This window comes from Sarcophilus harrisii, chromosome 1 (assembly GCF_902635505.1).
Source record: "Sarcophilus harrisii chromosome 1, mSarHar1.11, whole genome shotgun sequence".
Lineage (NCBI taxonomy): Eukaryota > Metazoa > Chordata > Mammalia > Dasyuromorphia > Dasyuridae > Sarcophilus > Sarcophilus harrisii.
The window spans coordinates 171,447,768-171,463,158 of record NC_045426.1 but is presented as its reverse complement, the minus strand read 5'-3'; the positions used below and the strand labels follow the sequence as shown (position 1 = coordinate 171,463,158).

The window sequence follows — 15,391 nt, the reverse complement described above, 5'->3', positions numbered from 1 at the left end:
TTAAACTCTTCACCTCTAATCTCATCATCATGCTACTAACTCAAGCTTGACCAACATTACCTCCCTCAGCCTCCTCTCCCCTTTGATTTGGTTGGAGAATGGAAGACAAAACTCTCAATTCCGACCTTTATGAAGGACAGAAACTTTTATTTACTCTGCATCTGCTGCTCTATCTGGATCAATTCCATAGAAAATGACAGTGTCTTCCTATCCTCTTTTCTGCATTGTCTTGTGTGTTCTCTCCCCCCATTATATTACGAGTTCATTGAGGGCAGGGATTGTCTTATTTTATATTAACAGTATTCGTAGTATTTGACACACAGTGGGTGCTAGGTGGTACAGTAAATAGAATGCCAAGCCTGGAATCGGGAAGATTCATCTTCCCAAGTTCAAATCTATAAAACAAGCTGAAAAAGAAAACAGCAAACTATTCTAGTACCTTTACCAAGAAAACCCCAAATGCCAAGCTATTCTTTTAGAAATTCAGTTAATTGTAACATAATGATATAGCTCCTGTACAATTTGGAACATTAATATTGATATTAATTCATTATTTATGGTCTGTTTAAGCTTAAATAGAATTTCTTCATCTCTAGTGATAAAGTAAATTTTTATTTTTGCTCTGATAACATAATTACATTCCTGCTTTTTTGGATTTATCTGGAACATAGTAAATGTAATTCCATCCTCTCATATTGACTGTAGATATGTTTTTACATATTGTACAGTTTTGTTTTTTAATCTAGTTTGTAACTTTGATTTTATTATATTTAGTGTTTAATTCACTTGTAAAATTATGAATGTTATCAGACTTGTAATTTTCCTCCAAATTTTGTTTTTGAAGATTTTCTTCTGTAGTCTCCAGTATTTTTTTAAAAATTAAAAAAAAATCCCTTTCCTTTTTAAGTCAATATGTTATCCCTACAATTAGTCTTCCTCAAGGTACAATAGTATAACTTCTGTGCTACAGACTCTCTACCCTGAGTGACCTACCCCCACTTAAGATTGTGAAGCCTTTCCATACTTTGGAGATTTTACTTTACGTTTCCTTTCCTTTATTTAATAAGTTATATCTTTTTTCCCTTTCAGTTAAATAATGCCTTTCCCCTTTCAACTTTACTTGTTTATTATTTTTCTTTTTTTGTGATTTTTTCTTTCACTTAGTAACACTTTAATTTTTTCTATTTACTTTTAAAAATAGTTTTCAATGTTCGCTTTTATAAGATTTTGATTTCCAAGCAATGTCAAGCTGGTGGAGTAAAGGTAAGAACTAACCCAACCTCTCCCCCAAACTGTTCTAAATTCCTTTAAATGACACTAAAACATATTTTAGAGCATCAGAATACCCCAAAAGACAGAGTAGAACATTTTCTAGCCGAAGGCAACTTGGATCAGTGGGGAGGTCTATGACACTAGGGTAGGAATCCAGTACACAGTCCAGGTACAGGCCATACCAGCGCAATCCCAGCCCTAGCCCCTGGCCCAGTCCCAATCCCAGTCCCAGGCCCATGCAGCAAAGCATGAATGGATCTAGAGACTTCAAAATCAGAGGTAGATGTTTTCCAGACCTCTCAGACCAGAGACACCAAAGTGGACTTGAAAAGTCAGCAAAAGAAGATCTATGGCAACAGGATGGAAATCCATCAAGCAATTCCAGCACACCTCCAGCACCAGCAAAGCGGGACTCTGTAGCTTTAGCACACTGGATCTTAAAGGTATAGTGAGGCAGGGACATGTCTAGCATTTCCAGGGCAGAAAAGAGGGCTGGTGGTCAGATCCAGAGAAGGATCTCTGAAAACAGCTGCACAAAATCTCTTAAAGCTTGGGACAGTGTACCCTCCACCATGGAAACCTACTTTAACCTACTTTAGGTAGAGACCTACTTTAACAAAGAGTTAAAAATCAAGTAAGAGGCTAGGAAAATGTGCAAACAACAGAAAAAGTTTCTGACAATAGAAAGTTATTATGGTGAACAAGGAAGACCAAAACACGCACTCAGAAGAAGATAAGAAAATCCAAAGCCTTCAAGAAAAAGAAGAATTGGTCTCAGACTATTGGATTTTGAATTTTGAAAATGGATTTTGAAAATCAAATATGAGAGACAGAGGAAAAATTAGGAAGAGAATTGAGAGTGGTGCAAAAGGAAATACTAAAAGTTAAAGGAGAAAAAGGTCTTAAAAAGCAAAATTGGCTAAGTGAGAAATGAGATACAAAAGCTCACTGAGGAAAATAATTCCTTAAAAATTAGAATTGAGAAAACTGAAGCTAATGACTTTATGATAAACCAAGATACAATAAAGCAAGATCAAAAAAAGAAAAAAAAAAGTGAAATATCTCATTGGAAAACCAACTGACCTAGAAAACAGATCCAGGAGAGGTAATTTAAAAATTATTGGCCTACCTGAAACCTATGATCAAAAAAAAGAATATGGACATCATTTTTCAAAAAATTATCAAGGAAGAGTGTACTGATATTCTAGAACCAGAGGGCAAAATAGAAACTGAAAGAATCCATAGATCATCTCCTGAAAAGAGATCCAAAAATGAAATCTCCCAGGAATATTATAGCCAAATTCCATAACTTCCAAGTCAAAGAGAAAATACTGCAAGCATCCAGAAAGAAACAATTCAAATATTGTGGAGCCACAGTTAAGGTGACACAAGATTTAGCAATTTCCACATTAAAGGACCAAAGGCCTTGTAACATGATATTCTGGAAAACAATGGCACTAGAAGTACATCTACTGCAACAAAAATGAGTAAAATCCTTCAGGGAAAAAAGGTGGAAATTCAATGAAATACAGGACTTTCCAGCATTCATGATGAAAAGACCAGAGATGAATAGAAAATTTAATTTTCAAATATAGGACTCAGGAGAAGCATAAGGAGGTAATCAAGAAAGGGATATCATAAAGGAGTTAACTGTTTACAGTCCTATACGACCAACAGGATGATTTCAGAAAGGCCTGGAGAGACTTACACGAACTGATGCTAAGTGAAATGAGCAAGACCAGGAGATCATTATATACTTCAACAACAATACTATATGATGATCAATTCTGATGGACGTGGCCATCTTCAGCAATGAGATGAACCAAATCAGTTCTAATGGAGCAATAATGAACTGAAACAGCTACACCCAGTGAAAAAATTCTGGGACATGACTAAAAACCATTACATCGAATTCCCAATCCCTATATTTTTGCCCCTGCATTTTTGATTTCCTTCACAAGCTAACTGTACAATATTTCAGAGTCTGATTCTTTTTGTACAGCAAAATAATGGTTTGGACATGTATACTTATTTTGTATTTAATTTATACTCTGATATATTTAACATGTATTGGTCATCCTGCCATCTAGAGGAAGGGGTGAGGGGAAGGAGGGGAAAAATTGGAACAAAAAGTTGGCAATTGTCAATGCTATAAAATTACCCATGCATATAACTTGTAAATAAAAAGCTATTAAAAAATAAAAAATAAATAAAAGTCTTTCTCTCTCTCTCTCTCTCTCTTTTTTTTTTTTAAGTCAATATGTTGTCCATACATTTAGTTTTGGTTAATGTACCATGATGTGACCCCATTCCAATATACTCTCTTCCCAACTTTTCTCATGTTTACTCCAGTTTGTCAATTATTTACTTAGTTTTGGGATTTTATTTATAGCCCCTTTTTCCTTTCTTTTACTTAAGGAGTTACATCTTTCTGCCTTTCTAGTTAAGTAAGTTTGCACCATAATCTACTTTCTCGCAACAGTCCTGGCTAGTATTATAGTAGTGAGTACATGTGTGGTGGGACTTAGGGATAAATATATATGGGAAGAAGTAATTCCCACTGCTCCTGTTCTACCAATATCCTGGCCCTATAAGATCTTTCCATTGACTATGTCATATCATTTAAGGATACATATCTCCTATACTTTTCTGGGTGCTAACTGGATATCTAGGAACTTTCATATCCCTTTTCATGAGATAAGATGTTGTTCAAGGAAACCCAACCCTTAGAAGAGGCATTGTAAATGCCAACTTTCCTGAGATTCAAAACACCATGAGGTTTACAGGGGCACCTACCTGAACTGAATTAAGACTCTCCCCTTTCACTGACAGTTTCAATCTCTCCTTTTTTGTGTCATTTCCCATTCTTCTATAACCCCTCTTCTTGCTGAAACTCATAAATACTTCATTGTTCATTCATGGATTTATAAGAGTGCATATTATGCAATTGCTGCTGTTTTCTATCTTCCTTCTCCCCATTTATGGGCTCTTTCATTCTCTAATTTTGACTCATAAAATACACTTATTCGCCTATAAAAGGTTAGTTCTCCCCTTGTACTTTCATCTCTTTTTCTTAAAATTTCGCTTAGCATCTTTATATCTTTATGTATTTTTAAAAATCTTGATGACTCCCTTAATACCTCACCCTGTTTTTTTTAAATGCAGGACAGTTCTTTTTTTTCCCTTCCTCTCTGTTAAAAAAAAAAAAAAATGCCTCTAAACATGAGGGTAAGTACTTTCATTATTTATTCTTTCCTTTGTAATTATACTTATTTGCCTTTCTTGTGTCTTACTGTCTGGGGTGTTTTCAAGTCAAATATTCTCTCTTCATATCTTTTTCTTTGAGAGGAGAGAAGGAATGTCTCTTTAATTGAATGATAACTTTTTTTTCCCCCACTGATGATTAGATACATGTTAGCAGAGTTTGTCATTCAAAGTTTTAGAATGAGCTTCTTTGCTTCCCAGAATAAACTATTCCTTCCTCCTTTCCTTCCTCCCCCTCAACCCCTCACCCCACCCCGGGCATCGTTTCTGGTGACTTTTAAATAATCCTGGTATTCGAATTTAAAATTCTTCATCCTGGCTGACTGCAGAACTTAGTGTCACTGGAATCATTAATATAACACACTGTATTTTGGAGTGTGATATACAGAGAAGTTTTTTGCTTGCTTTTGTCTTAAGATTACTGGATTCTTCTAATTTGTATTTTGCTATCTACATTCAGAAGTTCCATAGAGTTTTCATATTATTTTTTGCAATAAGGTGTTTGGGGTATTTTAGTTTATTTAATCATAGTCTTCTGGGAGACCTGTGATCGTTATGTTATCTTTATACATCCTATCATCAAAGTGAACGTTTTATGTTTTCTTCCATTGTTAGCTTCTCTTTCAACAGATTTTTCTTCACATCAATATTTTACATATTAAATCTATTGTTTTCTCTTTTCTTTCTTAGAGGAAACTCCCCACCATAGATTTGATTTTTTTTTCCCTAGTCTACTGAGTTTTTAAAATTTCTACCTTTAGAGTTAAAAATTCAGACAAATATTCATTCCAAATTTCTCCTTTCATGTATTTCATTTCTTTTTCTGAACTCTTGTATAATTTCTTCTTGTTTTTTGCACTCTTTTGGTATTTTACAGATATGTGAATTTTTTTCACTTTGTCTTATAATATTTGTTAAGAGAGTTATAGCATTTCTTTGAGGAATTAGTACTGAATGTTCTTTTTAGTTTTAGGATCCTTTCTGTTGATTAATCTGCTTATGCTTATGGGATAGCTTGATGGTAAAATGGATAAAGCTCTGGGGCTGGTATCAGAAAGATATGATTTTAAATTCACTCTCAGACACAAACTAGCTGCAGGGTCCTAGACAAGTCACCTAACCTTTCTGCTTGCCTCAGTTTTCTCATTTGCAAAATGGGGATAATAATAGTACTTGAGGGCAGAAATTGTCTTTTGCCTTATTGTATATTCCAAGCACTTAGCACAATTTTCCTTTTCCTAAGTCTTTTGTTTCCTCCCTGAACTGCAAATAGGAACATCTTTAAGACTGTATTGCAAAGCTGCCTTAGCCTTAGTTATGGTTTCATTCAGATTTAGGTTTAGGTATCACCAGTCTCTGCCCAGACCCAAGTAGTTCAAGATGGATTGATTCTAGTTGAGTTTCAGTTCCCATTTCTTCAGGCCCAGACTAGCCACTCTGGCCCCTTGCCCTTGTTACTCCATCAACTCTCTTTATCCTACTTTGAGATTAATGAGGTGAATGTCTGCCATTTTTTGCAGGAGAGAGAGTATGGGAAGAATGTGCTGAGAATGTCCTTAATCTAGGACCATCTCAAGAAGAAGGCAGCATTGGTTTTTCTCTATTCCTTTACATATAGGATTTTAAAAACAAAATGTGTATCTGCAGCTTCTTGCTGGGGGAAGCAGAAAAGGACTAAAGTGTGCCTGCAAAATTTCAGCAGCTTCCAGCAAGAGAATCTAATATAAGCCATGGGCATGAGCCTGTCCATCAGTTTTATGCATGTCTTCTGGGAGCATAAATCCTATTTTCAGGAAGGGATACTATGTACATTTTAAGCATTACAATTAATTTTTTTTTTACTTCATAAAGATTTTATCTTGTTGAGGGTCTCTGAATGAAAAAATGAAATGCAAAGCACTATAAATAATTATAAACACATACACACATATATATATGTGAATATATTAGAAAACATTATAAATCTGCACAGAGCAAATTACTGTGCTAAGTACTGAGGATACAAATAGAAAAGTGGAGATGATCCCTGATCTCAAGGTAAGAGGTTTCAATTACAATTTAGATTGTATGGTCCCATAATTTTCAGGGTGTAGTGATAAAGCAAATGGTAATGCATCTTCTTCTCTAGGGTTTGTTTTTGGCTTTTTCTGAAGTATCATATATTGGGTGTAATGTTACCATTAATGAAATTATATCTTTTTCTAATTCTTAAACATCTGACAATATCAAGAATTTTGATGATGAGAAATTACTCCACTCTGGGTTTTTCTTGGCTGTGATTGCTGAAGAGCCATGGGCTAAAGCACCTGCAGATGTCACATCTTCAAAAATGCTGCTTTATGGTATCATGACTGGTTTTAAGGATGGAGAAAACAAAAGACTTGATAAGTCTTGGAAGCAATGGTATTTCCAAGTCTCTTGGGCTGACCAATCATCAGTGGCAGCTGGTCAATGATTGATGTTGGTGAGGACAATGGCACCCTTTTATAAATAACTGCTCCCTGATGGCAGAACTGATCATCTGGGGAGCAATAGTAACCCCATTACTCTTGGGGTCTCTCAGGCTTTCTCCAGTAGAGTCTGAGAATAAGTAGTGGCCCAAGATACTGGCAGTGATTTGTCTCCATCCTTCCTTGACTTATGATTCCTCTGCAATTGCTCTATGACTAATATGATTCCTCTTTCTGGTTTGGTTAGTTTTTTCCCCCACAATTAATGAGAACTGGGGAAAGTATCTAAAATATCATCTTGTTCTTGTAACCCTCAAATTGAAACTAAAATGTTTCTGAAGTCATCTTGCATTCATATTTTTTTTTCAGAAGAGTGAGAATGCTATGCTGTGATCCACAATCAGTTGCTACAGGCCTCTCTCTGGGTGTACATGGTTTTCTTCATCACTGAACAAGTGGAACTGGTTTGAATCATCTCATATATGTATGAGATACTCTCAAGAGTATGAGAATACTCTTGTTCGTTATGAAATGACCAACAGTATGATTTCAGAGAGGTCTGGAGAGACTTGCATGAATTGATGCTGAGTGAAATGAGCAGAGCCAGGAGAAAATTACTCAATCTGAGAGGTGTGTAGTGGTATCTCAGCGTTGTCTTAATTCTTGAATTAATTTTTTATTTTACAATACAAAAAATAGTAACTGTTAACAATTAAAATGATTTTAAAAATATTTTCTTAATATATTCTGTATAGAAACCACTAAGATTTAGGATGTTTGCTGGTACATGAAACAATTTTGAAATTTCTTTCATCGGTTGGAAGGACAAATGAAAAACCATTTTACTTACCAACATTTTAGAATAATAAGGAATTTCAAATTGGTCTATTCCTTTAAGTGGTCTTTTAAAAAAAATCACTGGCCTTTCTGTTCTGGGAGAACATTTACATGATCATTCCTTATTAAACTTAATTGAGAAACATGTTCCTTATCAATATAAAACCTCAAAACCATTTAGAGCTGTGAATTATTTAATCTTTCAAAAGTGAATAAGATTTTACTTGTTTTGTCCTCTAAATATGATAACAAAAAACTTGCTGTCCAAGGAGTCCCAAATTGAAAGGTCCATCTCACATCCTGCAAATCATAGATATTCAATGTGTTGTAAATAAAGCATGAGAGTTGGAGTCAGAATACAAGCTGCAAAACTTCGCTGACCTCAATTCCCCTCACCTATAAAAAGAAGGTGCTAAAGGAAAAATCTCTATAGGTTCTTTGTAACAGAGTCAAAAGAAGGTCATTATTTTTGGTTGGTGGAAAAGTCAAAAACTAATTTGTATCCTAGATAACAAGATGGTATGGGATGTATTTTCACTGTTTATACAAACTATTTCAACCTGCATGTTTATCATTTATTATAAATTATGCAATAAATTTTTCTTCTCCTTAACTCAAGTGAGGGTTTTAAGAAACTCAAGAACCCTTGTTGCTATTCAGTAATTTCAATCTTGTCTGACCCTTCATGATCCCATTTGGGATTTCCGTGGCAAATATGCTAGAGTGGTTTGCAATTTCCTTTTCTAGTTCATTTTTCAGATGAGGAAACTGAGGCAAACAGTTAAATGACTTTTCCACGGTCACACAGCTAGTAATTGTGTGAGACAGGATTTGAACTCAGGAAGATGAGACTTCAGGCCTGGCTCTCTATCCATTGTGCCACCCAGCTGCCCAAGAACCTTTACATGGCAGAAAAATCAGTCTCTCCTAAATCAAAAGTATCAGATGTATCTTTCTAAACATGTGTCCAAAGCACACAGACTGAGGCCATTCCTCTTCTTAATCCAGTGTTCTGCACTTCTGAAGATATTCTCCCACCTTATTTCATCTCTGTCTTCTCTTATATTCAGGCATTTTATCTCTGCTTTTGGCTCTAAAACAGCTTTGGAATGTACTTTTATGTCTTCTGATGCTCATAACTAGTATGTTCCAACTCTTCTTGAAGGAGTTGGAATGGTCATCAGTGGTAGCTTGGTTTAGGGAGAAACAAACAGCTATAATGTCAAGAAGATCTGGTTCAAACACCTTCTCTGATACTTACTAGCTCTGTGATCACAGGCAAGTCACTTATGCTCAATGAATCACAATTTCCTAATTTAGAAAATAAGAGTGTGGGAAGAGATAATCTTTCAGGACCTTTTCAACTCTAATATTCTAATTCGGTCAATTATACCTGCACTAAATATCTGTAATAACAAAGTTCCTATGAGAATAAAATTATTACGTAAAGCACTCTGCTAAAATACTAAATGTGTATACACACACATACTTTGTGTCATCTGGTACAACTATAATACCAATAGGAGGTGATATCTGTCTGCCTGGAAGTCTCTCTCCCTACTCTAGTCCATCTTCTATTCAGCCATCATAACCTTGTGGCTGTTCCACATTTAAACACTCCATATCTTGGCTCCAGCATTCTTTCTCACTATCTCCATGACTAAAACACTCTTCTCCCTCCTCATCTCTGATTACTGACATCCTTTATGTCCCAGCTAAAACCCTGCTTTCTATAAGAAGCCTTCCCAATCCCTCTTAATTCTATTGCCTTCACTCTCATTTTTTTCTCCTTTTTATCCTGTTCACAGCTTGTGTGTACATCTGTTTGAATATTTTCTCCTTCATTTATATTGTGAGCCCCTTGAGGGCAGAAATTGTCTTTTGCCTTTTTGTGTATCTCTAGCACTTAGCACAATGCTTGACACATGGAAAGTGGGTGCTGAATAAATATTTATAGATTTACTGATTGAGAAGCAAAGTAAGGGAAAAAGAAGGAAGCCAAGAAAAATCTTATCAACTTTTATCCCTGTGATAGAAGCAACACTGCATAATAAAAAGAGCACCAGACTTGGAGCTGGAAGGCCTGGATTCAGCTACTCATTAGCTCTATGACTTGGGGTGACTCGCTCTAGAGACATGTATGGTTAAGTTTCTTTAAACATTATCTCTCCATGAGTAATAGGAGGGATTTAGGGCTTCAGCTCACAGTATGGCAATACATCATCCATCTTCCAATTTATCTACTGAAACTTTAAAAATCACAGATGTCATCCTAAAATAATATTTAAGTCTTGATGATTTCCCTTAATACTGTAAACAAAGGGAATAAAGAGCAAAGCATTTTTTCACATAATAAGAACCATTCAAATTGCTTTTATAGAAGGTGACTTGCTTAAATTACAATAAAAGTCTTGTCTTGATCAAGGTATGGTACACATTTGTAATCCTTTACTACTATGGAAGCTGCTTGAACTAGGGAGTTTTAAACTTAATAAGAACATCTAAAACTGATTGGAGGTCCATACTAACATCCAGCATCAATATGATGAGACCGCCCCTCCTCCCCCGCCCCGGAGTGACTAAGGAGGATGGACAGACCATCAGGTTGCCTCTGGAGGAATAAAGCAGCTCAGGCCAGAAATGGAAGAGGTCAAAGTTTCCAAGCTAATTAGTAGAGGAATCTGAGTGCTCTACTGCCAGCCTGGGCAAAATAGGTAGATATAGCCTCAAAAAATCCCTAGTTTGAGTACTGAGGTACTTTATGAGATGATAAGCATGAGCTATTCATCCCTATTAGTAAAACAATGTCAGATGTATGATACACATATCACACATCAAATAAATGAGTAATTTTACTTTTTAAATAAAACTCTAAAAGAGAGAGGAGGAATGACTAACTGATTTAAAACAATAAAAAAGAGACATAAGTAAAACAGATTACCTGCAATAATCTCCTTGCTTAGCGACCTTGGCCAGTGAGAAAATGCAGTCGACAGTTGCTAAGTGATGAACCGCTTTACACAAAGAGTGATAGTGTTCACTGAAATGACTGTAGAAGCACAAAAACAAACATGAAAAGTGAAACATTGATTTTTGACAGCTAGGCTGGTCATGTCAAAAATAATACCTTTAGTTAACCTTTAGAAGCACAAACTTAGGTTATTTCACGTGGACATACTCAACATGCACAGGAGAAACAGCCCCTGAATCTCGCATCTTATTTTTCTTAATAAGACAACCACTGGAACATGTAGGTTCTTTTTTTGTATTGTTAGGGGGTGGAATAATATATATTTATAAATATATAATTAATAAAATACTGTGTACACAAGCAAATCATGTTTCCATTTTTACAACACCACCCACCAATATTATAATTTCTTGATCTAGTAAGAATTTCCTTTTTTGAAAAAACAAAATCACTCTTTTATTTGTTTTCTATTTTAAAAACACATTCATTTCAAAATGTATCCCATATCCTTTACCTAATAAAAAGTCTTCTCTGGGTAACAAATATTTTTAAAAAAAGGAAAAAACCAGGTCAGTGAAACCAATTGATAAACTGAGGGTCTAACAGCAGTATATGTAATATTTCTCCAAAAATGATAGATGAACAACAACAACAACTCCATTATTTCCCACTTTTGCACTGGAGAATACCAGATTTAGAACTGGAAGGGGAAAAGTACACTTAGATTTTTAATAATATATTATCTTAATAAAAATTTAGGGTGTGAGGTTGTACAAAATTTTTTTTTGAAAACTCAATTTTTCATTCTGAAACTATCACAGATAATTTCTTTTTTGTCAATTTCCTTTTTTCACCTGTTGTGTTGCATTTGTATTGTAAGGATGTCATTGTTGAAAACATCCTACATCTCTTGAACCGAGTTTAAATTCTACATGTTCTTTTCCTGAACTCTGAAAAACACTACCAAAATCTATGGTGTATATATGGAACTATTTTCAGCACTGACTTCATTACCTGTCATAAACTATATATTAGTTTATTGTCTTCTTCCTAACAGTCTCTATTTCAATATCCATATTGGTCCCCAGTATTTATTTGGCATTGATCAGAATCATTTACAAAATGACAGCTTTCTTTACTGGTTTTTCCACCTTCTCAAGAATGAAATTTTCATTGGGCAACTCAAGAATTTGAAGGCTACTCTGCTTTCAGCAGGAAAAAAATGCTCTAACACATGTCCAGACAGCTGAAATCCACCATAATTACATCATGCCTCCACATCTGCTCTATGATCTACTTCTGGGGCTCAGCATCCAGGTTTTTTTTTGTTTTTGTTTTTTTTTTACCTAGGGTAATCTGTATCCCAGTCCCAACACAATATTGTGTGTGTGTGTGTGTGTGTGTGTGTGTGTGTTCATTTCTACTGTGTTATCTTAGGGGATGGAAATGCCTTCAGATTCAGGAGGACTTGACCTGAAATCTTACTTCAAATGCATGAACCTACACAAGTCACTGAAGATCAGAAGATTATAGATTTAAAGCAGAAAGGATCTTGAGAGGTCAGCTTGCTTCATTTGCAGGTGCTTCATTTTAGAGATAAAAAATCTGAGATTAAATAGCTTCCTCAGAGTCAAAAAAATAGTAAGCATCTGAGGAAGTATTCAAATCGATGATTTAACAAAAACTCTGCCTTTGGTTTCCACATCTACAAAATGAGAGTTTGGACTCAACAGCCTCCAAGGTGCCTTCAAACTCCAAATCTAGGATCCTACTAACACAACTGTAAAGTCAAGGTAAAATTAGATTGAGTTTACAAATCTGCAGAAGCAGGTAAAGTAGAGGAGTAATAGGCTATGGTGGATATGGTTGTATAGTATAGTGTACAGTTGTTTTAGAGACAATTATTAGTATTGAGGACAGTTGGATGTAATCAATCTTCCCACAATCACATACTTAAGGAAAGCCAGATCTGCATGAGGCTCCACTCCTTTCTTTGGAAGACTCCGTTCCAAATTGGGCAGCTAGGCGACAATGGATAGAATACTGGATCTGGAATCTGCAAAATTTACCTTCATGGATTTAAATCTGGCCTCAACTGTATGACCCTGGGCAAGTCACTTCACCCTATTTGCCTCAGTTTCCTTATCTGTAAAATGAGCTAGAGAGGGAAATGGCAAACCACTCTAATACCTTTGCCAAGAAAACACCAAAAAGGGTTCACAAAGACTGGGATACAACTAAATCAACTCAAGAATAAGCACTAAGCTAAGTGCTAGGAATACAAAGAAAGGGCAAAAGAGAGTCTGTGTTCTCAAGGAAATTTTGGTTTTTGATTCCGCTTTTAATAATATTCAGTGACACTATAAATCCAAAAATCAAAAAGAAAATGAAAATTATACTATGTTTTCAGTATTGCCTGCATCTGTGTGAAATAAATATTGCTCAGTCTTTGGCAAACAAAAAAATCCATGCTAGAAGTTCTTAAGGCTATAAAGATCTGAGTTTTGGATTAGACTCTGTTCCATGAATATGAATTAAACTGAGAAAGGGAAATATTTTCCTACTTGTTTGTGAACATGTTTGAACTTTGCTTTAGATCTAGTATAATTCAATTTTAAAAGAATTTTCAAATGAAAAGGTTTCCAAGTCCAACAGAGCACAATCTAGTACTTAGCTTTTTTTTCCCCAGAATGCAAGCAAGAAATACATTTCTTTTTCACTCACTGATTTCTGACATCTTTTATTTCCAATAGTATTCTGATCAAAAACAATGTTAATAATACAAATACGTGTATGCCAGGAAGAGACAGATACACTTGTTATATCACTAGCATTCAATTCTTTGATGCTGGGTTCACCAGGGTTAGTGAAAAAATAAAATAAAAACTGAGACCATATGACATCTCATTAAACAGTGCTCATGGCAACCAGTGCCTTTCTTTCTTGGGAGTTTTCTCTGCAAGAGTGCTGGTTAAAGCTCAATCAATGTTTGATTATCTGTGGCAAGAGACAATAGGGGGAGATACATGGATAACTGAATAAGGTGATATGTTTTAACCATTCATCATCCAATTATTAATTTTAACATACTGGTCTAATAAATGTCTTATCAGAGAAACTAAAAAGAATCCAAATAAGCTAATTCCAGTTTTCCTTGCTTCATCCTTCAACCCTGACTAATAACTAGTGGAATTGCTAATGAAGAGAGCAAAACATGTTCATTTGTTTTTAATTGAAAAGGTTGCCAAAGTGAGAAGAGAAGAGTATTAGACTTCTTTCCTTCAGTTGGTAAGTAGTGCTAGGTGTTACACAAGGTCTTTGGACTAGGCCAGAAGGGGTTAAACACAAGGGGTTAAATGAGGTGACGTGAGGCAAATTGAGTCAGATACTACAAAACCAGGCAATTGACTGTCAGGGTGTCATGGGATAGTCTTGCCAATTTTGATATATTAGTCAAGTCTACAGTGTAGTAAGAGGGCCATGGATCAAAAAAAAAAAAAACTAATGAAATAATGCTCTCTGAAGCAGCCTGGAAAAATCCATTTCCAGAATTGCTGTCAAAGGCTTTAGTCTAGACCTGCCTAATCAATAACAACTTATATAACCAGCCCTTTTGGATCAAAATTTTCTGAAAAGTAAACACAAGATGAAAAGGATACCTAAGATCTCATAAAGGTCATACGAAAATACAGAAAACTGGCAGATAAGCTTCAGTATGGATAATAGGTTTAGAGAAAAATAAAATAAACTATATTTGATGTTCTACTTTGAAAGAAAAGGGATCAAGGAGTCACTGAAGATTTGATAGCATCAACTATTTGTGTTACTGATGCCATAAAAAAGTAACCATACACAGCTAGCATTAAGAAATGAAATTTCCCACCTGAGCAGAGATCAATGACAGTAAATCAAGTATTAGTTTTTAGATTCTTTTTGTCACTTCTTTTGACAATTGTTTTATATTGGTTAAACATAATTAACAAAATCGTTATAATCACTATCATTGGACTTAATTTTTTCCTCCTTTCCACTTTTAGATGTGAAAAATATTTAAATAGGTCAGGTTGAAGATGTAAGGATATTTTTACATGACTTTTTTCTCATTTCTATCCTTCCTTCCTTCTAAGCATTACAAGTTGTAATAAATCAGTAGTTGACTCAAAAAAGATAGCAGACAATGTTATTACTCAACTAAGAAAATCTTCACTACCAATTACAAAAAGGATAGGCTTGAACCAAGACATTCCAAGGTTTCCACTGGCTCGTTCCTACCTATTTTTGTAATTTCATGCTATCCCCATCCACCCACCTTTAAATATTCTATGTTCCGGCCAGGCTAACCTGTTCTTTAGGTCAAATTGTCATTCCTTCAAACAAGTGATTCCTGTCCCATTCTCTCCTTTTTGCATTGTTCTTTGTCTGATATCTGTGTTAAATGTCTTTTCTTCTTATATTGCAGGCTCCTAAAAAAGCATAGTCTAGAGGGCTTCTCTACCTTTTCTGTATTATGTACCCCTTTAGCAATCTCATAAGGTCCAGGGGCCCCATTTTGGAATGGTTTAAATGTATCAAATAAAATATGTAAGATTACCCCAAA

The 15,391-nt window shown here is 35.1% G+C and overlaps 1 protein-coding gene across 2 annotated transcripts in view; it reads right to left on the bottom strand.

Moving 5' to 3' along the window:
* Nucleotides 1-15,391, bottom strand: part of MSH3 (mutS homolog 3) — a 189,729-nt gene that overhangs the window by 51,184 nt on the left and 123,154 nt on the right. For both annotated transcript variants that reach the window (XM_031966986.1, XM_031966990.1), the window contains one exon: nucleotides 10,765-10,872. In XM_031966986.1, the coding sequence (XP_031822846.1) occupies nucleotides 10,765-10,872 (108 nt within the window). The remainder of the gene's footprint in view (nucleotides 1-10,764; nucleotides 10,873-15,391) is intronic.